The sequence below is a fragment of the Stegostoma tigrinum genome, unplaced genomic scaffold (assembly GCF_030684315.1).
Source record: "Stegostoma tigrinum isolate sSteTig4 unplaced genomic scaffold, sSteTig4.hap1 scaffold_82, whole genome shotgun sequence".
NCBI classification, from domain to species: Eukaryota; Metazoa; Chordata; class Chondrichthyes; order Orectolobiformes; family Stegostomatidae; genus Stegostoma; species Stegostoma tigrinum.
In genome coordinates this window covers 862,491-886,258 of record NW_026728768.1, presented here as the reverse complement: position 1 = coordinate 886,258, position 23,768 = coordinate 862,491, and the positions used below count along the sequence as shown (strand labels likewise).

At 43.2% G+C, this 23,768-nt stretch overlaps 1 protein-coding gene across 9 annotated transcripts in view; it reads right to left on the bottom strand.

Annotated features, from left to right (window-relative positions):
- The window catches only part of LOC132209298 (uncharacterized), a 69,954-nt gene that overhangs the window by 6,718 nt on the left and 39,468 nt on the right, over window positions 1-23,768 (bottom strand). For 8 of the 9 annotated variants that reach the window (XM_059644431.1, XM_059644429.1, XM_059644430.1 and 5 more), the window contains 3 exons: window positions 15,709-15,815; window positions 15,119-15,288; window positions 2,856-7,186 (listed from right to left, as the gene is read on the bottom strand). In XM_059644431.1, coding sequence (XP_059500414.1) covers window positions 3,976-4,896 — 921 coding nt within the window. In that variant the 5' untranslated portion in view covers window positions 4,897-7,186; window positions 15,119-15,288; window positions 15,709-15,815 and the 3' untranslated portion in view covers window positions 2,856-3,975. Of the gene's footprint in view, window positions 1-2,855; window positions 7,187-15,118; window positions 15,289-15,708; window positions 15,816-23,768 lie in introns of those variants that run through there. The other variant, XR_009445401.1, reaches the window with a different exon arrangement.

Genomic DNA, 23,768 nt, shown 5'->3' with positions numbered 1-23,768 from the left:
TCTAACCCTGAGCCTTTTAAAAAGGAAATATTACAACCATAGTACAGTCAGACAGTAAAGACAGAAGGAATGATTTAGTCAACTGTGTCTGACACCACACAATTAATCCCCCTGATGGAAGAAAGGTTGGCTGCGTTCTCTTTCTTCAGGAACATCCAGCTAATACCACCTTACTACTGCTTGTTTTATTCAGCTGGTGTTCCATCTAATTCCTTTCGGTCTTGGTCAAACCCTCATGTAATTTATTTAAATTTTCAATAAAATAAATTTAACTTTATATTCCACAATTTGAACATTTCCTTTTAAGGTTTGAATGGTTCACTTTGTACAGTGCACATGTGGTGTTCATAATTGGAGAACATGGTGGGAAAATCAAGATATATTGACAAGCTAACTTCTGCGTTCTTGTCAGTAATGCCCTTTGAACAGAACATGAAGTTGCGGAACTATGTGGAGACAACAATTTAAAACTGGGAAGACCACTGTTTGTGGTCCGACCACACATTCATGCAATCCCTAAAGCTGTCTCTTTACATCTTTTTAATACTGCCTACCTGTCTCTTGTCTTGGCTCATTAGCAGTGAAACCTTCATCTGGAACTACTTCACTTCTGGACCTGACAATTCCAATGCATTCCCTGCTGGAGTCCCACATTTGCCCATGGCATCTAAAACACTCTAAGGCTCAGGGTTAGACATACTTCTCATTTTATAAATTTTAGGAAGCTGTCTTATTATCAAGTCAAGGTAGGATTGAAAACATATTCTATAACTGTTTGAAGTCAGAAGTCACATGACACCAGCTTGTAGTCCAACTGGTTCATTTGAAATCACACAAGCTTTTGGAGTGCAGCCACCTTCACCAGGTGCAGTTAGTGAGGTGACCACACAGACACACAATTTATAAGCAGAAAGATCAAAAGATCATAGAATTGGCCTGAGTGGAGTGTCAGATAATAACTCTCTACAGGTGACCAAGAGTGTTATGAGGTCATCTAAAACTCCACTGCCTGAGTCTCATCTTGAAACAAATCCTATTCTCCGTACTTTCTAACTCACTGATACTATTAACAGTAATTTTATTAAATTCTCATTTTTGTTTACACATCGTTCCTTGGCTACGCCTATCGCTATTTTGGTAATCTCCACCAGTCCAACCATACTTCAGGATATCTGCACTCGTCTAATTATGTCCTCTTGCCCACTCTTGATTTTAAATGGCCCACGACTGGTTGTCAAACATTTAATTGTGTAGGCGTCAAACCCAACAAGAGACTTCCTCCACCTCTTAGCCGCTGTACCTTTCCTCTTTTAAGGCACTTTTTAAAACAATCCTCTTTGATCAAGCTCTTGATCATCAGAACTAAGAACTTAATAAGGCTCAGTTGTATTCTGGGATCGTTAATACTCCTTTCAGATGCCTTCAAAACTTTGCCTCCATTAAAGAGATATAAAGTGGTTGAAGACATTGCACAGCAGACGGGGATGAATTGGGGAGTTATTTCAAAGAGCTGTGATATGCCAGAAGACCTCCTTCCACACGCCAACTCTGATTCTACGTAACAAAAATGATTTTCAGACTTGGGAAGAGCCTTCAAAAATGTCACTGGTAACCAGCTTTTGGGCAGAGTAGAGCTGCTGAGATGATAGACCAGGAAAGAGGGGTACCAGTACTGATAATATGCTGAACACAATCAAATTTTGAGGTTGTAGAATGATGTGGTCTTCAGCATTTTTGAAACTTTGACCCTTTTCCTTCCTCTTCACGGAGCAAGTCAAATAGCGGCAGCACAATGTTGCATGGCTGCTCAAGCCTGCTCCACCGTTGATGATGATTGTGGCTGGTCTTCTCCATCAATTAAACTTTTGCTCGTATCTCATCCTCTTTTCAAAACATCGGTCTATTCACGTGTAGTATCCCTCTCGCTAATTTAATGAGAATTCATTCCAATCACTGAACTCCTAACGCTGACCCACCCCAGATCAAAAAATTCAGCTGAGATCAGGAACTTATCTAACCTGTATGGCTGAGCTGGCTTTTAAAAAGTTTGCCAGTGAGAGAGTCCCAGTTAGAAACATTCATTCAAAAAAATACAATTGCATGGATTACTCTACAATCCTAAACTCCATTCAAATTCAGTTGGCTGAACGGTTGGTTTGTGATGCAAAGTGATGCCCTGCAGAGAGGGCTCAATTGCCACACCAGTGAGCTGACCACAAAGGATCTTTGCCTCAACCCCTCTACTTGCCCGAGGCATGGTGATCTTCAGGTTAAATCATAACCAGTTGTCTCTCTCTAAGGAGTGGCCAAATGGCGTGCTAAGACTTTACCTTTAATCCTGATAACATAGCAACAAGCAGATAACTCAGCTGATGTCACTGACTAATAGAATCCTCAATTATACTAATATTACCGATGTGATATCATCAGAAGGCATGCTCAACTAAGTTTTAATTTTCAAATTAAGTTAACAACCATTCAATCAATATTACTTAAGTACTCATATTACTGATCGTCTCGATACAACATTGCGGTTACATCTGTTCATAAGTGAAGTGTAATGTAATTGCACTTAGTCTGGCTTTATCAATGTGATCCTGCAATGAGTCAATAAGCAGGTCACCCACAGGTTGCCAATCAGTGCGGACCCCCTCAGCTGTTATCACGAGCCTCAAGATCATCCAGAGCTTTCTGCAGTTCTTGAAGTTTCTCCAATGCCTTTTCCACCTGTTTCTGCCAGTTGCTTGCATGGGTTTTCAATTGCTCCCAATTTTCCTTCACTTCTATTGACTGTTTGAGGACAGCTTTGGCAATTCTCTGGGCTCTCTCTTCCGGGTTAGGTTCTGGAAATATGAAATGCAAATAATTTATCAACTATTCATGACTTTGATCGATGGAACTGAAGTTTTCTTTCGAAACCCCTTTCCTTTAAAAGGTCTCTCTGGACTTTAGCCTGAAATTGGGAATATATAGTATAAGACTAAAGATTTTGTTACAGGCACATCAATGATAAATTCTGTAATGAGCTAGCAGGTCACGGAGCCATTAACAGAGAATCTCAGAGAACCAATACAAAGCCAAATAAAATTGTGCAGATATTTGAAATTTATGACTACCAAGGAAACTTTAAAAAAGGAAAAAGATTAGAGTGACTAAATGGGTAAAATTCTCAACAAAAGATTTGACATATCCTTTCAGGATATCTTTCATAGCTATTAAAACAAACATCCAACACAAACCAAGTTTCATCTTTCAGGACTGGCAAGTTAGAATGATAAACCCGAAGTCTACCCTGCACAATTCGCTCTAGAACTCACTCAATGAGGTTGTTACATGATACAGAGATAACAAAGTGTGCAGCTGGATGAACGCAGCAGGCCAAGCAGCATCTTAGGAGCACAAAAGCTTACATGTTGGGCCGAGACCCCTCATCAGAAAAGGGGGAGGGGGAGAGGATTCTGAAATAAATAGGGAGAGAGGGGGAGGTGGATCGAAGATGGATAGAGGGGAAGATAGTTGGAGAGGAGACAGACAAGTTGAAGAGGTGGAGCTAGTAGAGGTGAGTGTGGGTGGGGTGGTAGGGAGGGGACAGGACAGTTCAGGGAGGACGGACAGGTCAAGGGGTGAGGTTAGTAGGAAGGAAATGGGGGTGTGGTTTGAGGTGGGAGGAGGGGATAGGTGGGAGAAAGAACAGGTGAGGGAGGCGGGGACGAGCTGGGCTTGTTTTGGGATGCAGTAGGGGGAGGGGAGATTTTGAAGCTTGTGAAATCCACATTGATATTATTGGGCTGCAGGATTCCCAAGCAGAATATGAGTTGCTGTTGCTGCAACCTTCGGGTGGCATTGTTGTGGCACTGCAGGAGGCCCAGGATGGACATGTCGTCGAAGGAATAGGAGGGGAAGTTGAAATTGTTCGCGACTGGGAGGTGCAGTTGTTTGTTGTGAACCGAGCATAGGGACTGCTTTGCAGAACACTTAAGTCTCTCCTCGGTTTCCCCGATGTTGAGGAGTCCACAGCGGGTACAGCGGATGCAGTATACCACATTGGTAGATGTGCAGTTGAACATCTGCTTGATGTGGAAAGTCTTCTTGGGGCCTGGGATGGGGGTGAGGGAGGAAGTATGGGGGCACGTGTAGCACTTCCTGCAGTTGCAGGGAAAATGTCGGGTGTGGTGGGGTTGGAGGGAAGCGTGGAGCCGACAAGGGAGTCATGGAGAGAGTGGTCTCTCCAGAAAGTAGACAAGGGTGGGGATGGAAAAATGTCTTTGGTGGTGAGGTCAGATTGCAGATGGTGGAAGTGTTGGAGGATGATGCGTTGTATCCAGGGGTTGGTAGGGTGGTATGAGAGGATGAGGGGGTTCTCTTTTGGTGCTTATTGCGGGGATGGGGTGTGAGGGATGAGTTGCAGGAAATGTGGGAGACATGGTTCTTGACCACTGTGTGTGGTTGGGTGGGGGGTGGGGGGTTGCGGTCGTTGAAAAACGAGGACATCTGACGTGTACGGGAATGGAATGCTTCATCCTGGGAGCAGATGAGGCGGAGGTGAAGGAATTGGGAATAGGGGATGGAATTTTTGCAGGAAGGTGGGTGGGAGGTGGTGTATTCTAGGTAGCTGTGGGAGTCGGTGGGCTTGAAATGGATATCGGTTTCTGGGTGGTTACCTGAGATGGAGACAGAGAGGTCCAGGAAGGTGACAGAGGTGTTGTAGATAGTCCAGGTGAACTTGAGGTGGGTGCCTGAGATGGGGACATATATAGCTCCATTCATATTCACAAATCTCTGTTTCAAATCTAATCTTCTTAAGCACGTACGTAATTTTTCATTGTCAATGAATGTTGTTATGTTGATTGCATAGAGAAAGTGTTTCAAGAGACTGATTGGCCTCATACTTTTCATCCAATTGTATTTGGCAAGTTGACGTTCAGCACTTCTGTAACAAGTCCAATTCCAGTAAGTGGAGCAAATGGCATGGTCAACATTTCAATATAAATACAAGAGAGAAAAATTAAGACAATGGCCTGAGTGTTTCGCCCGATTACAGCAGAGGCATTAACACATACTAGTTTACATTAATTTATCTCTGAATCTACCAAGAAATGAATTCTTTGACAATGTCACGACAACATTGAGACATTTGGCAAGCTCAGGGGCAAGGGGACTGGTTCAGAACTGTACACAGAAACGTAATGAACAGAAACACTGTATGGTGAGAATGGTACTAAAAAGGAAATGGTACAATTTCATCTGTATCAATCTGTAGTTGGAATACACATGGTTTGAACTGGCACCAATGCAAAATTGAATTGCCATTGCGTGACATACCATGTGTTCAGAATGAGGAAGAGATGAAGCTTAGTTATGATTCATTTCATTAAAATGAATCTTAACTAACTAATCTAATTAAACGAAGCAGTTTTACAGACAGAACGCTGGTTTACAAACAAAATCTGCACTGATTGACTTCCAGATAGTAAAATGAAAGCTGTTGATCTCAGACTTTGATTAAACACAGAATTGAAAGATGAAGTGACAATCTTGGATTCAGGATTGCAAACTGACATCGGGGATTAAGCAACTGATAGAGACCATCCATGTAGTTAATCTTGAATTGGCAGCATTACAAGTGACCAGGACAATACCTGCTCTATAAAAATAAGAAAAAGTAGAAACAGAAGACAACTAAGATACAACAAAAATGCGACATTCAATTTGAATTACAAAATACTTTAAGCAAACAATTTTATTTAATTCACATATATTATCTGCAATAATATCCATTTAATATTGGTTCTTCCAAACTGTTGCAGTATTTTGACATTAAAAGAATATTCCATCACAAGTATTGCTTGCTATAAAAATCCCAGCATGTTCTGAAATTCTTAGAATAAAAGTATTTCAATCCGATGGTGCTCCTGCATTATTCATCAGTTCCCCACTCAATGGGTATGTTCTGATATGCAGGAAACTTCCATTGTTCGCTTTGGGGACGGGTATTTACTTGGCATTGTTCGAATGGAGGCAGCACTGACAGATTATAATTTTCTTCCTGTGGGCTCTGTAGTCCAGATTTTTCTCTCCTCCATTATATTGCATTAAAGATCAACAACATTCACCATTTCCTCAGTCTGAGAACCTACCATGTTAAAAAGTGACCAATTAAAGTGTTGCATTGCCTTCAATTTCACAAGGACTGAACTAATCTGCTGCTTACGACACTGATTGCAAAATTAAAAACCATGAATTGATAACAAAAACAGCGGGATTTTGTACTTTCCCTTGTGGCAAGTTTGAAAATGGAGGACATTTAATCAGGTGGAAGGATGGCACCACCTACAATTCTGCTTAGAGCCAGATTAAATCCATGGTGAGAAGACTTGTGCATAACTTCCCAACTTCATTGCGAGTTAAAGTCCCCAATTGAGCAACTGACGTACACATACATCATCCCACAACAACTGGTATTGACTCAACAGTGGGCAGGGGTGTCACCATTAAGAAATGTAACAGGCTTTCAAAGGCATTCAATGTGCAACATCAAGAAGGGGAAGTGGCGTGCTAATGGTGTTTCACTCAATCCTGGCCCGAGATCGAGCAATAATCGTAGGTTGGTTGCCAATGGTAACAGAGATCATCACCTCCCAAGTGACACTGCTGCTTACTACACCTGCTGGGTTCTGGTTAGCCAACCGCTCATGGAAAGTGGCATCCCACCAGGTTTGCCGCCGGTCTATTATGTGCCAGAGGGGAGAAAGATGTAGCTGCCTACGCATGAGAGGAGCAAGGTCAGGATGATGTACCCCTTGAGGGGAGCGACCTGAGGCTGGCGTTCCCCTGAAGGGAAGCTGGTTGGGGCAAGCCGTTCCCTCATCAGTTCTCGAGTCAATGGCCTAGACCCTCGTCGCTTCCACAGGATTACATCCAGAGGCTAAATAGCTGCCTATTCATCAGTGCTTGCAACTACTTCAACTCCGATTCACAGCTGGACCTGCAGGTAAATCTGCAAAACCACTGTCCCAGAGTACAGTTTCTTTGCATAAAAGGCACATTTTCAAGCTAGGAAGTCAAGGTAAACCAATCTCTTCCAACATTTAGAACTTTTGATGTTGGAAATCAGTCAAGTACAAAGTCGCAGCTCATCAGGAACTAAAACAAAGTTGCTGGAATAGCTCACCGGGTCTGGCAACATCTGTGACGGAAAACAAAAACAGCGTTAACGTTTCGGGTGCGGTGACCGTTCCGCAGATCATCAGGGATGTTTATTACTGGAATATTAATTAAGTAGAAACTAAACAAAATTGGATAAAAGGCAGGAGATGGAGAGTGGTGATGCAAGGAAGTTTTCCATACTGGAGGCCTGTTGCCAGCGGTGTTCCACAGGGATCATTGCTGGGTCTGCTTTTGGTTGTCGTTTATACAAATGATTTAGATGAGAATATAGAAGGCCTGGTTATTAAGTTTGCAGATGATACCAAAATCGGTGGTACAGTGCACAGCAAAGAGGGGAAATGCCAGTTTTGAGGAAAGGTCACCGGACCTGAAACGTTAACTTTGTTTTTTCCTTCAAAGAAGCTGCCAGACTTCCTGAGATTTGACAGCAACTTTGTTTTTGTTCGTGATTTACAGCATCTGTAGTTCTTTCGGTAGTTAAGAAGGTGTTTCATGACTCAGACCTTTGAGGAGAAGAGTTGGAATGCCATGTTGAAGTTGTACAGGATATTGGTGAGGCCTCTTCTACACTGTTGTGTCCAATTCTGGTCGGTGTTCAAGGAAGGATATTATTAAGCTGGAGAGGGTTCAGAAAAGAATTACCAGGATGTTGCCAGAAATGGAGGTTTTGAGATTTAAGGTGAGAATAGACTGGGGCTTTTTTCACTGGATCTTAGGAGGTTTCGGGGTCACCCGATGAATGTTTATAAAATAATGAGGGATCTAGATAAGGTGAACGCCAAATGTCTTTTCCCTACTGTGGAGGATTTCAAAACTATGGGGCATAGTTTTAAGATGAGAGGAAAAAGATTTAAAAAGGAAATGAGGGGCAATATTTTTATACAGAGGATTGTTCATATGTGGAATGAACTTCCAGAAGAATTGGTGGATGCGGGTACAGTTTCACTATTTAAAAGACATCCAGGTAAGTACATGAATGGAGGGATATGGCCGAGCGCAGGAGGCAGGCAGGACTACTTTAGTTTGGGATTATGGTCAGCATGGACTAATTGGACTGAAAGGTCTGTTTCGTGTTGTATCACTCTATGACTCTATAGATACAATTTTATTTAAATGCTAGTCTATCTTCTTTAGCATTGATCAAGGGTAGGTTATGGACAAAATAGAGCTTTGTAATTAGTCTGATCTCAGCTGTTTAAGGAGACTGGTGAAGTCTTTGTTGTCAGAAAAGTGGCCTAAAAAGGAAACAAATACAAGATTGGGTTGCCTCTTGAGGTTAACCACAGATCTATGTAAATGTCTGGCTCACATTCAGGAGGACTTTGCAATGTGTGACTTACTAGTGTTTTATACCACTACAACAATCGAATATGATGGATTTGCTTTACAAGAAAAATGGTGAAGGGCTATTTTGTTTCACTTTATAATTTACAACACACTATCAAGGTCATTCATGTATGACAATTGAATGAATCAAATTCCATTTTAGTTGAGGAATCGAGTGGTAATATCAGGTTTGGCCTTTGAAATGACAAGTGTAATGATCCCAGTTGATGGTGATACTGGACAATTCAGATTCCAGGGTGAGATAAATTTTCATTCTCTTTACTGTGGTATTCAATTACTGAAAATGCTCACAAGCGGATGCCTATGTATATTTATAACAGAAGAACACAGAAAATTATTAGATTCAAACCCACGTCTTGTCCTTCTCACTACACACGGTATAGGTGTACAATTCAAACTTAAAACTTGCGCAGCATTCCTCCAGTATAGAATCCAAGCTCACAAATAACATTATTATGTGAAGCCTGTTCAATATTGCTCTCCAGAGAGAGAAAAATGTTTTCATTTTCTATTAATGTCCTCTTATCATTATTTTAATTTTACTTGGATGGATTTCATTTTAACAGCATTGAAACCTTCATTTTTTTTAGTTTTATGAATCACAGAAACTCAGTAAGCAGGTACAGCAGGTATTAAGGCAGGGAAATGGAATTTTGGCATTTGTTGCTCAAGAAAGAGAGTATACAAATACAAAAGAAGGTTGCTGCAACTATGCAAGGCATTAGTGAGTCCACACCTGGAGCCCTGTGTACAGTTCTGGTCTCCTTACTTAAGGAGAGGTGTCATTGTATTGGAGGCAGTCCAGTGGAGGTTCACCAGGATGATTCCAGAGACGAGAATGCGTCTTAAGACAGACAGAGTAGTTTCGGCCTACATTCTCAGGTGTTCAGAACAATGAGAAGGGATCTAATTGAGGGATATAATATGTTCAAGCAGATTGATAAAGTTGACGTGGAAAGGATGGTTCCTCATGTGGGCAATAGAACAAGAGGTCATAGTTTTAGCATAGGGAAAGAAGGTTTAAAGGAATGATGAAAAATTTCTACACCGGAAGGGTCATGAATCTCAGGAATTCACTCCCTGAGAAGGCATTGGAGGGCTGTGACATGGAGCAAATTTGAAGAGGAGATAGAACGATTTTTGAGTTCATAATGGGTTCAAGAATTATGGAGAGCAGGTAGGAAACTAAAGTTGCAGCAGAGATAAGATCACCCACAATCATATCAAACAGCGGGGCTCGAGGAGCTGAACTGTCTTACTCCTCCTAGTACTTAAGTTCATTATCATTTTTGGTTTGGAGCTGTGAACTGTGAGCTGAGAGTGACCTTTGGACTGTGAGCAGCAGCTTATGTGAAAAAAGAAGAAACAATTTGATATTTGTTTATGAGGCTAGGTCTGGAGGTTAATTGCAGGTCAATTCTTCTTCCAAGAAAACTCTGTTGATGAGTCACGAGCAAAGAGAAACCAATATTGAACTGTCTTTAAATCAGAAGGATTGTCCCTGCAAAAGCTACAGGACAGACGTTTGATTGCCAACTGGTTGTCCTCCCATGATCAACTTATTCTAAGTTAAGAGGTCCTCTGTTACAAGTAATAATTAAATATCCCCCAAAGCCTACTGAAAGGTATTTGCATAGCTCAATGTTTTCAGAAACCAAGACAGAAGCTCAAAAATTACTGGAAATGCTCAGCGAGTCTGGCAGCATCTATGGACAGAAGTTAGAATTAACATTTCAGATCCTGTGACACTTAGAAATAAGGAATTCTGAGGAAAGGTAATACGACCCAAAATGTTAACTCTGTTTTCTCTCCATAGATGCTGCCAGATCTGCTGGTTTTTTACAGCAACTTCTGTTTTTGTTTCTGATTTACAGCATCTGTAGATTGTTCAGATTTTAACTTAACATACAATCTCATCTGACTGTGAGATTTTAGATGATGGACAAAAACAAAATTTCTGGAAAAGCTCAGCAGGTCTGAAAACATCTGTGAAGGCAAAAAAGAGGTACGATGTCAGATCTGGTGGCCCTTCCTCAGAGCTGATCAGAAGAAGGGTTGACAGATCTGAAATCTTACTTCTTTTTTTCCTTCACAGATGCTGCTGGACCTGCTGAGCTTTTCCAGCAGCTTTGTTTTTGTTCCTGATTTACAGCATCCACAGTTCTTTCCATTTTAAAGATCATGCAGTCTGGTTAAGTAAACTGGCCAGTTACACTTGATTTAGTTTTTTCCCTTTGATACATTCCTTAATTATATCTGTTTGTGTGTCTTTCTGTCTTTGCTAGAATTGGGGCTAGAATCAAAGAAGATGATGTTTAAGTCATAGGCGTTCGTCAGAATACCTTTTTGCTTAACTTTTTTTAAAAAAGATACTATATTGTTCATGAACTGTAAAATCTTTTGTTTTGGCTATAAACCTGGTGTCAGGTATTGTTATTCACAAAGTCTGGCACTGGCTTTTCAAAAAATCTGATTAGGAAACATTGGGATCAATTTTGAACGTCACTAAATACTTTATATCAATGAGTTGCAAATATAGACAGGGAAGCTGATTGAATACGGCTGTGACTTCAGGTCATAAAATCAGTCATAACATACTTATATTAAATAAATAAAGACATTCCATCACATTCTCTTACCAATCAAGTTCACTTTGATTGTGACATTAATTTCTCTCCGTATTTGTTCTTGATAAAGCAACCACATTGATATTGTCTCTAATTCAGATAAGTGGGCAAGGTAAGGGCACTGTGACAGTCAGCCAGTGTCACTCAGAACAGCGGATGAGGGCTCTGTGACAGGCAGTGTTACTGAGAGGAGGGAGTGAGAGGCCTGTGACAGTCAGTCAGTGATTCTGAGAGGAGGGGTTTAGGGCCGGGAGATAGTCAGAGTTACCAAGAGGAGCAGTTGAGGGCCCTGTGACGGGCCGTGTTACTGAGAGGAGTGGGTGAGGGCCCTGCGACAGGCAGTCTTACTCAGAGGAACGGCTAAGGTCCCTGTGACAGGCAGTGTTACTGAGAGGAGCGGGTGACGGCCCTGTGATGGGCAGTGTTACTGAGAGGAGCGGCTGAGGGCCCTGTGACAGTCTGTCAGTGTTACTGAGGGCAACGGGTGAGCACCCTGTGACAGGCAGTCAGTGTTACTGAGAGGAGGGGGTGAGGGCCCTGTGCAGTCAGTCAATGTTACTGAGAGGAGCGGGTGAGGATCCTGTGACTGGCAGTGTTACTGAAAGGAGGGGGTGAGGGCACGGTGGCGGACTGTGTTAAAGAGAGGAGGGGGTGAGGGCCCTGTGACAGTCAGTCAGTGTAACGGAGAGGAGCAGGTGAGGGCCCTGTGGCAGACAGTATTACTGAGAGGAGTGGGTGAGGGCCCTGTGACGGACAGTGTTACTGAGGAAGGGGGTGAGCGCCCTGTGACAGTCAGTCAGTGTTACTGCGAGCAGCGGGTGAGGGGTCTGTGACAGGTAGTGTTAATGAGAGGAGGGGGGGGTGAGGGCCCTGTACTGTCAGTCAATGTTACTGAGAGGAGAGGGTGAGGGCCCTGTGACAGGCAGTCAATGTTACGGAGAGGAGTGGGTGAGGGCTCTGTGACAGGCAGTATTACTGAGATGCACGGGTGAGGGCCCTGTGACAGGCAGTGTTACTGAGAGGAGTGGGTGAGGGCTCTGTGACAGTTGTGTTACTTAGAGGAGTGGGTGAGGGCGCTGTGACGGGCAGTGTTACTGAGAGGAGCGGGTGAGGGCCCAGTGACAGTCAGGGGATGTTACTGAGAGGAGTGGGTGAGCGCCCTTTCCAATCAGTCAGTGTTACTGAGACGAGCGGGTGAGGGCCCTGTGACAGTCAGTCAGTGTAACAGAGGAGCGGGTGAGGGTCCTGTGACAGTCAGTGTTACTGAGAGGAGCGGGTAGGGGCATTGTAACAGGTAGTGCGACTGAGTGGAGCGGGTGAGAGCCCTGTGACAGTCAGTGTTACTGAGAGGAGCAGGTAAGGTCCCTGTGACGGGCAGTGTTACTGAGAGGAGCAGGTAAGGTCCCTGTGACGGGCAGTGTTACTGAAAGGAGCGGGTGAGGGCCCTGTGACAGGCAGTGTTACTGAGAGGAGCGGGTAAGGTCCCTGTGACGGGCAGTGTTACTGAGAGGAGCGGTAAGGTCCCTGTGATGGGCAGTGTTACTGAGAGGAGCGGTAAGGTCCCTGTGACGGGCAGTGTTACTGAGAGGAGCAGGTAAGGTCCCTGTGACGGGCAGTGTTACTGAGAGGAGCGGGTGAGGTCCCTGTGACGGGCAGTGTTACTGAGAGGATCGCGTGAGGGTTCTGTGACAGGCAGTGTTACTGAGAGGAGCGCGTGAGGGCCCTGTAACTGGCAGTGTGACTGAGCGGAGCGGTGAGCGCTCTGTGACAGTCTGAGGGCACTGTGACGGAGTGTGTTACTGAGGGGAGGGGGTGAGGGCCCTGTGACAGTCAGTCAGTGCATAACTGAGAGGAGCAGGTGAGGGCCCTGTGGCAAGCAGTATTACTGAGAGGAGTGGGTGATGTCCCTGTGACGGGCAGTGTTACTGAGAGGAGGGGGCGAGGGCCCTGTGACGGGCAGTATTACTGAGAGGAGGGGGCGAGGGCCCTGTGACGGGCAGTATTACTGAGAGGAGGGGGTGATGGCCCTGTGACGGGCAGACAGTGTTACTGAGAGCAGAGGGTTGGCCCAGTGACAGTCAGAGAATGTTATTGAGAGGAGTGGGTGAGATAAGGCTCTCCCTGAAAAGCAGGCATACCAGCAGAGACCTGAGAGTGAACACCGGTTTTTGTCCCCTACAATTAAGCAGGAGAATGAGTAAATTAAAAGCAAAGATCCGTGTTCTGTTGAGCTAAGGTATGCCTGGAATTAAGATCTGACCCATGATTGGTACATCCGACGCTACATGTCAAATGCTGAGTGCTCCTGCTGGTCTGCATGACCATGTGTACAGCAGGTGCCTCTTATTGGAGCAATTTGAGCAACAAGTTGGAGCATTAGAGAGCATTGATGAGTCTGACAGGTTTAGTGATAAAAACCACAAGAACTGCGGATGCTGTAAACAACGAACAAAAACAAAGTTGCTGGAAAAGCTCAGCAGGTGTGGCAACAAATGTTGGAGGAAAAAACAGTTTACATTTCCAGTCCGGTGACCCTTCCTCAGAACTGATGGTGGCTGGGAAAACATCAGTTTCTATGCCGAAAATAGGGAGGAGGGTGGGGAGGGAGTAAACAATAGGATAGAGCCCAAAGAGAGAGAAAGACAGGTGGACAGATAAAGGAGTTGCTAACGATCAGGCTGGGAAGTTGTCAATGGGGACTGTTAGTCACTAACAACAGGGAGTGTGTAGTGGCAGGCTGCGTGGTAACAAAGCCTGGTGTGTGGGGTGGGGGCGCTGGGATATGGGAGAGTTTAGGCCCTAAAATTGCAGAACTCAATATTAAGTCTGGAGGGCTGTCAGGTCCCCAAGTAGAAAATGAGGTGTTGTTCTGTCTGCTTGTGCTGGGCTTCACTGGAACACTGTAGCAAGCCGGAGACAGAGATGTTGGCCAGGTTGGTTGATAGTATATGTTTCAGGGTGTTGTTTTGTGATTGAATGCAAGTTTTATGAGGAGAAACTGGTAGGCTAAGTGCGTTTTCCATGCAGCAGAGGAGGCTGAGGGGAAATCTGATCGACGTATTCAAAATTATGAGGAGGCATAGATTGATTGTGAGAACCAGTAGACGAGTTTAAGTCAGGGGGCATAGATTTCAGGTGAACTGTCAGCTATTTAGAGGGGATCTGAGGCAAGTGTTTTCACCAAAAGCGATACAAACATGTAATATGCTGCCTGACAAGGTGGAGAAGGCAGATACGCTTGCAATATTAAAGAAGCAACAGATGAGCATTTAAAGGGCCAGGGTATGGTAGGTAATGACTCAGTGCAGGTAAATGGGATCAGTAGTTTGATGTTTGTTAGTTGGCATTGATGTTGATCAAGTGAGCCTGTTTCTATACTGCATGACTTTATGAAGCAGGGGAGGAGATATCAAAGGTCCTGGCAAAGATTTTTCAAGTCATTTCTGGCCACAGCTAAGGTGGCAGAGGACCGCTCATACTTTTATATAAAAGAAGAAAGGACAGATCCAGAAGTTACAAGCCAGTCTAACCTTGGTGGTAGGGAAGTTATCAGAAAGAATTTTAAGGGACAAAATGTCGCTGCACTTGGAGAAACATGGAATGTTCGGGGATAGTCAGCATGGCTTTGTTGAGGTAATGCCATGGTTTGCAAATTTTATCTAATTTTTATTGAGGAGATATCAGAAGTGTTGAAGAGGGAAATTCATCTGATGTGGTCTATATGTTTTTGATAAGGTCAGTGATAGCAGACTGGTCAACAAAACAAGAGCTCATGGGATCTAAGGCTCAGTGGAGTGTTGGATCCAACATTGCCTGAAAGGCCAGAAGCAGAGGGCATGAACTCTTGCTTTTGGACACCAAGGTCCCTTTGTTTCTCAGTGCTCTCTAGGGATCTACTAGTCATTGTGAACATCTTTCACTTACCAGAGCTCCCAAAATGCATCACTACACATTTGCACTCTATCAATTGAGATTACCAGATCAAATTGTTATCCATTCAGATGCCACAAAGCTGTCAGATCAGAAAGTAACTGGATTCATGAATGATTCTCCATTTCCCCAAAGTCATTTCATCTTCCCTGTCTCAGGCAAAGGCAGCATTTTGGTATGGCTGATATACATCTAGTGGCACGCAGAAAAGTGTCCTCTGAAAATGAGACACATCAATACATCACCAAAATATGGTAGGACAGTAAACACATGCTTTTTGCTTTTGAATATGGTAATTAAGAACACATTGCAGAACGTAAAGTCATGTAACGTTTTGTGAAAATGAAAAAAACATATTTCAAGATGCTGATCTATAAATTTTCTAATAATTTGAAGTTACCACAATCACTAGGTGAGTGGAAACATTTTCAATTGTTCCCACAACATACAATTCTAAGTAACTGTCACAGAATCTTCTGTCATGCGCTGTAACATGTTTCTTTAAATAACATACGAGTCCCTGCATTATTTCTCACTCTCCAGTTTAGCATTACTTTATTTCTAATCTCTTACTGCTCTATAAAGCCAAGTGTTCTGCAGAAAAGTGGTTGTTCCTGCAATAGATTAAGTGGCTGACCTGTTTAAACATGAAGGTGTCAGCGCGACTCCTCTGGCCCTTCTATGGGCTGAATCCAAAGCAGTTATGATTGTCTCCTCCTTATCCATTAGTTCATGTCTGAGTGCCTGCACGTGAAATTCCATTAAGAAATTATCACCATTTGAAAGCAACACTGTACATTTCCATTTAATAAATCCAATCAATCAGCACTGTCAAAAAAAAAGAACACTGATAATTGTATTAGGTTCCAATGAAGTAGTCAATCACTTAAGTTTCTAATATTGAAAGTATATTTAATGCAGAAAGACTAATTACCACCGCAACCTTAAGCATCAGTCAAGCAATGCTGACACAACATGTTAATGCCCATTAGAAGGCCTCTATTTATCAGATATCAGAAGTGTTGAAGAGGGAAATTCATCTGATGTGGTCTATATGTTTTTCATATTATGTTCTTCATATTAAATGTGCTAATCTGTGGATGGGGACAAAGGATGAAGATGGGCATATTTACAGAAAAACACCGTGACTGACAAATCACATCACTGGTTGGAAATGAGAAGTGAGAGGAAGATACAAAGATGCTTCAAGAGGATTTGGAGTGACTAAGAGAGAGGGCAAAAAAAATTGTTTGATTCACGTTTTTTTTGAGCAGCTCATGCTGGGTTCATCCTCACCTTCACCAGCTCTCACCTGTGGCTCCAAATAGTTACTAGCATCTGACAGAAGCCACATAATTGTAAAAAAAATTTCAATAGTAAGGTCAAATGCAGGGAAGGTAAACACTGCATCTCTTACAATTGGTGACTTTATGATTGGTCTATTCTAGCAGGCAAAGGCTGATTCTCCAATACTGGACAGATGAGACCAATCTCAAGGCCAATGGTCACGAGTACAGAACCATGTTGTGGAACATCTGGTTACCGGGACAATTCACTCTAGATCTCCCAAACATACTGAAGAACTTGCAGCTTCTAATGTTGCTGTTCCAGTTTCAGAAAAACAGAGCTTGATTTTTGTTTTTTCATGAGGTAAGACCCCTAACAAACAAAAAAAAATTCTGAAGAGACACAGTTTGTTTCTTGTGATTCAGGCCAGGATTTGTTCACACAACAATGATGGGAAAGTTAGAGGAAAAGTTTCCATATAATGGAATAGGGAATGCTTTTACTGCAAGTGACTATTCAAGCAAAATCTAGTGCTTCACCTAAAAGGGAACTGGGTGAAATATTTACAAGAAAAGAAAATTAAAACAAAGGAAACAAGTAGGGAATTTGGATGAAAAGTCCCCCTTCCTCCATTAGGAGGGTAGCACCAGCACATGCAAGACTAAACTAATCATCCTCAGGGCAAATTTTGTTTTAAATCAATTAGAGAAGGAATATAAATGTGGTTCCATTGTTTATAAAGGGTACGAAGGAAATGCCAAACAATTAAAAGCCTGCTTGTCTTATGTTAGTGGTGGGAAAATTTTAAAATCGATCTGAGAGATCAAATAAACTAACTGAGAAAGGCATGGACGAGTCATGGATAGTCAGCACGGCTTTGTCAAGGTAAGGTCATTACTTACAAATTTAGTTGAATTCTTTAAGAAAGTGGCAAGGAGGATCGATGAGGGTTGCGCAATGAATTTGTCGACATGGATTTTAGCAAAGCAAATGATAACGTCCCACCTGAGAAGTGCAAAAAAGTGAAAGCTCATGGGTCATGGGATACGGAGTAATGTGTTGACTAATCGGCTTCGTGGCAGGAAACAAGGGTAATTGTTCATGGCTGTGCTTATGAACGGAAAGCAATTTCCATTGGTGTTTCACAGGGCTTGATTTTGGGGCCCCTTTAATTTATTTTATAGATGAACGATTCAGACTTGAACATGGGGGGCACAATTGGTAAATTGGCAGACAACTGAAAAATTGGATGTAAGGTGGATAGGACAGAGGATAGCTCCAAGTTCCAAAATGATATTAGATGGGTTGGCGGAGAAGGCAGGAAAGCGACAGATGGAGCACAACTCTGACAAGTGTGATGCATTGCTTTTCATGAGGACATAAAGGGAATACACAATAAATAGGAACATACTGAGAGGGGTAGATGAAGTGGGGGATCTAAGCATGGAAGTGAACAGGTTCCTAAAAGTAGCACTACAGGTCAGTAATGTTCTGACGAAGGCACAGGGAATGCTTTGCCTCATTGGGAAAAGTGTAGATTACCAAAGTAAGGACATCATGATAAAACTGTACAGGATACTGATGATGCCACAACTGGAGTAGTGTGTGCAGTTGTGTTCATCACAATCCAGGAAGTATATAATAACTCTGGAGACAGTGCAGAAAAGATTTACTCAAATATTGCCAAAGCTGGAGAATTGTAAATATAAGGCTGTTTTCCTTGGAACAGAAAAGTCTGAGGGATGACATGATTGAGGTATACAAAACAGTGAAGGGCAGAGATAGGGTAGAGTTAGTGTAGACAGGAGGAAGCTGCTTCCCTTGGCAGAGAATTCAAAAATCAGCAGTTACAGAGTCAAGCTAAGTGGCAGAAGGGTTAGAGGGGATGTGGGAAAATCCGTTTTATGCAGAGGGTGATGGGTGTCAGGAATTTGCTGCCTGAATTGGTGGTGGACTAAGAGATTCTAAACTCTTTTAAGAAGTACCTGGATCTGCACTTTAAGTGCTGCAGGTCCATGTACGTTTGTAACAATTTGGGATTAAAAAAGGCATCAGATGTCTATGGGTCAGCATGGACAAAGATGGCTGAATGGCTCCCTTCTGGTTTATATCATTTGTATGGCTCTATGTTGGTCCTGCGCAAGGCCAGCATACATTGGTCACACATTATCACTGTTGCAAAGGCACTGAACTAACTTCATGGACCGCAAGTGTTCATCTGGGATAGATACCCTGCACAAGGCTGATAGATAGGAATGGCCAGGATTCTGGCCCAGCATTTGATCTGATTTATTTGATTTATTGTAGTCACACGTACCCAATACAGGTGAACTACCCTTGTTTTTCTAGTGGGAACTGCTGTCAGATGAGTTATTGCAGTGCATTTTGTAGATGGTACACAATGCCCCCATTGTCTATCAGCAGTAGACAAACATCAATGTTGAGGTGATGGAAATGGTGCCAATCAAGCATGGATGGCATCAAGCTTCTTGAGTGTTACTGGAGCTGCGGCACCCAGGCAATCATATTCCATCACACTCCCAACTTTGCCTTGTCAGAGATGGACAAGCTTTGGGGAGAAAGGAGAGGAGATACTAACCACATGATTCCCAGACGTGCTCTTGTAGCCACAGTATTTATATGGCTTATCTCATGCAGGTTCAAGTCAGTAGTAACACCCATGAAGTTGATAACAGAATTTCAGTGTTGAAACTCAACAAAGGAAGATGGTGAGATTCTCTCTTGTTAGAGATGATCATTGCCTGGCACCTCTGTGGTGCAAACATTATTTGGCACTCATCAGTCCAAGCCCGAGTATTATCGACATCTTGCTGTTGATGCTAAACACTGTGCAATTATTAGTAAACATCCCCAAGATTCATCCTTGAGTTGACCATTTTGCCATCCTTCCACTGTGTCCTTCCACTGTGAAGCAGTGAATAAATATAACTTAGACACATAAATAGAACTGTCAATGTATGTCACTTCTAGCAGGTGCAAATGAGCCCCGTTAAAAGTTCAACTGTTTATCTTAAACTGGTCATGACTGAACAGCCCCTGCTAACAGCAGGTGTTTCACTTTGGACTTCTGCAAGTGAAGGCTTGTTTGTTTGTCAGGACAGATGTGATAGAGGCCAAGAATCAGGGAAGATGGAAGGGAGACCTTACAAGAAACAATATGTGTGGAAGTGTGGTTGAGGTAGCTTTGGGAATTTGGAGAATGTAGTGAATATTCATGAAATTGCATGAAATTCTTCAGGGGAAGGATGAACAGCCAAGGTCCAAGTGGGAGCAAAATAGAAAATGAAAACAGCAAGGAACAGGAACTCAGGTCATGCTTGTGGACTGAATGAGGGTGTACCGCAGGATAATCACCTAATCAATGTATCATTTCCCCTTTGCAGAGAAAACACTGGAAAAATTGAATATACCTGTATGTTTGAACAGATGAAGTACGGGTAAATCGCTGTTTCACTTTACAAGTGTATTTGGGACCTTGCTTGGTGACTGAGGAGTGGACTACAGAGGGAATGGTCACTTTGGAATGCTGAAAGGGGATACTGGTGAAGATGCTGGAAGATAATCTGCTGAACGCAGAGGTTGATGGAGGGACAAGCTGAGAATAAGGAGAATTTATGATTCTGGGATAGGTGGAATGGATGAGGGCCGAATTTTGTGAAATGGATCAAAGTGAAAGTTCTGCGAACCATGTTGGGGTCCTTGGTTGTGGAAAAGAGAAAGCATCTCACACATGCCGGTGCGGTGTGCTCTGCTCATTACAAACAAGCAGTTTTCAGTCGGCCAATCATTATCACATATGACCTATATGTCTGGCATAAGACTGGCTGCAAATTTCATAGACAATGTTGGTCAATGCAATGAGAATTATTTTTGGACTGACAACAGCATACTGCTAGGGGAAAATACCATTCACATAACCACTATACAGCAGCAGCATGATTTACTTGCTTAAGCTCAAACTTTTGAGAAGCTTTGGTTTTCCATGGCAATTTGAGGTAGACCAGGCACTTTTCAGTTCTAAAATTTGAACCATTTGACAATGCACACTATACACATCAGTCATCTACTTGTGATATCCATTATAGAACATAGAACAATACAGCACAGAACAGGCCCTTCGGCCCTCGACGTTGCGCCGACCTGTGAACTAATCTAAGCCCCTCCCCTGACACGATCCCATCATTATCCATATGCTTATCCAAGGACTGTTGAAATGCCCCTAATGTGGCTGAGTTAACTACTTTGGCATGCGGGGCATTCCATGCCCATAGCACTCTCTGAGTAAAGAACCTGCCTCTGGCATCTGTCTTAAATCTATCACCCCTCAATTTGTAGCTATGCCCCCTTGTACAAGCTGAAATCATCATCCTCTGAAAAAGACTCTCACTGTCCACAATATCTAATTTTCTGATCATCTTATATGTCTCTATTAAATCCCCCCTTTTCTCTAATGAGAACAAACCCAAGTCTCTCAGCCTTTCTTCATAGGGCCTGTGCTCCAGACCAGGCGGCATCCTGGTAAATCTCCTCTGCACCTTTTCCAATGCTTCAACATCTTTCCTGTCATGGGGCGACCAGAACTGCACGCAATATTCCAAATGAGGCCGCACTAGCATTTTGTACAGTTGGAGCATGACATCATGGCTCCGGAAGTCAATCCCTATAAATCCCGTGACTGTACAAAACGCTAGTCGAGTAGCCTGTATCTCAGTATTCTCCTCGACAACATTGTCGTTTTCCAGAGTGAATACTGTCAAAAAATATTCAATTAGTGCTTCCCCTATCTCCTCTGACTCCACACACAACTTCCCACTACTGTCCTTGATTGGCCCTCATCTTACTCTCGTCATTCTTTTATCTTTTATCTTATTTATCTTCATGATGTACTTTATGAACAATACCACACATCCCCACATCACTTTAAACCTTTGGAACCTTAACAAGTTGTAGATATCTCCAATTAGCTCACTTCTTCGCTTGAAGCAGAGCAAGGACTAAGTCCTACACGGTGAAAATGTTAGAAACAACAATGAGCACTGTCCTGCTGAGCCTTACCTAACTTCGTTACTGACCAAACTACCAGCACCCAGTTCAAAGTTGCACAATTGCTCAAGATTTGCATTTCAGAGAGTGACTATTGTAAACATGGAAGCTAGGAGCAGGGAGGAGGCCAAATGGCTCTTTCAGCCTGCTCCACCATTCTTCATGATCATGACTGATCATCCAACTCAACAGCCTAATCCTGCTTTCTCTCCATAACTCTTGATCCCATTCACCCCAAGTGTTATATCTAGCCATATCTTGAATACGTTCAATGTTTTGACATGAACTGCTTGCTTTGGTAATGATTTCCACGGACTCACCATTCTTTGTGTGAAGAAATACCTCCGAAATCGTCTATCCTGAATCCTCATACTGTGACCCCTGGTTCTGGACACACCCACCACTGGGAACTGCATCTATCCTGTCCAGTCCTGTTCGAATTTTATAAGTCACCTCATTCATTTGAATTCCAGCGAAAACAATCTTAACCGAGTCAATCTCTGATCATACATCAGACCTGCCATTCCCGGAAACAGGCTGATAAACATGCGCTGCACTGATAAACTATGACAGCAACAGCATCCTTCCACAGAAAAGGAGCACAAAACTGCACACACTATTTTAGGTGCGGCTTCACCAAGGTGCTGCGTAACTGCAACACCACATTCCGGCTTCTGTACTCGAAACCTCTCGGAACGAAGGCCAACAGACCATTTCAGAGATGGGAGGAACTGCCAATGCTCGAGAATCTGAGATAACAAGGTGTGAAGCCGGATGAACACAGCTGGCCAAGCGGTATCAGAGGAGCAGGAAAGATGACGTTTCGGGTTTGGGCCCTTTTTCAGAAATGGGGGAGGGGAAGGGGATTCTGAAATAAATAAAGAGAGAAGGGGAGGTGGATAGAAGATGGATAGAGGAGAAGATAGGTGGAGACAGATCAAAGAGGCGGCGCTGGAGCCAGTAAAGGTGAGTGTTGTTGGGGAGTTATGATGGAGGTTCGTCAGTCAAGGAAAGACAGACAGGTCAAGGAGGAGGGGATGATGCTGGTAGGTAGGAGGTGGGGTGGAGATTAGGGTGAGAGTTCGGGTTAGGGTTACACCCTAACCCCACCCCACCTCCTACCTACCAGCGTCAGCCCTGCCCCCTTGACCTGTCTGTCTTCCCTTGACTGGTCAACCCCCTTCCTAACATTTGTCTTTACCAGTCTCTTTCTCTTCACGTATCTATAGAAACGCTGTGTCAGTCTTTATGTTCCCTGTATGCTTACTTTACTGCATTTACCCCTTCTTAATCAATCCCTTGGTCCTTCTTTGCTAAATTCTACTATGCTGCCAATCCTCAAATGTTGTTTCCATGGATCAGATACTATCGCTAATTGCCTTTGTTAGGTCATGGATTGGTCCTCTTACCCATTTTGCTTTCATGCCAGACAGGAATAAACAGTTGTTGCAGTCCGCCCACGTGCTCCTTAAATGTTTGCCATTGCGTATCCACTGTCATCCCTTTAAGCAACTCTTTGTGATCTATCAAGGCTAATTTCATGCCTCATATCTTCAGCTTTCATTATTAAGATGCAGCACCCTGGTCTCCAAATCAACTCTCACACTCTCCATCTTGATTGAAAAAATTCTATCATGTTGCGGCCACTCATCTCGAAGAAATCTTGCACAGCTAGATTGGCAATGATTCCCTTCTCATTACACAGCACCCAGTCTTAGATGCACTGCTTTCCAGTTGGTTCCTCAACATATTGCTCAAGAAAACCATCCCGTATCTATTCCAGGTCTGTTCTAGTTCTGTCATAAACTAGTAGAGCTCTCAACAATAAATTAGAAGGCTATGGCTTCAAGCTGTAATTTATATTTAAGCATAATTTTTAGGGTAATACTTCAATGAAGTACTGAGGAATTTGGATTGTCGGAGATGCCAGCATTCAGAAGAGGCATTAACTAGAGGCTCCATCTGCTGATAAGAGTTCAGATCAACTGAAGTCGTGACACACTTTGCCTGGGTCATAAATTCTAGTGACAAACCAGTCCATATCAATAGTGCAAGATAACAAAGTGTGGAGCTGGATGAACACAGCAGGCCAAGCAGCATCTCAGGAGCACAAAAGCTGACATTTCGGGCCTAGACCCTTCATCAGAGAGGGACATGGGGAGAGGGAACTGGAATAAATAAGGAGAGAGGGGGAGGCGGACCGAAGATGGATAAAAAAGAAGATAGGTAGACAGGAGTGTACAGGTGGGGAGGTAGGGAGGGGATAGGTCAGTCCAGGGAAGACAGACTGGTCAAGGAGGTGGGATGAGGTTAGTAGGTAGGAAAAGGAGGTGCAGCTTGAGATGG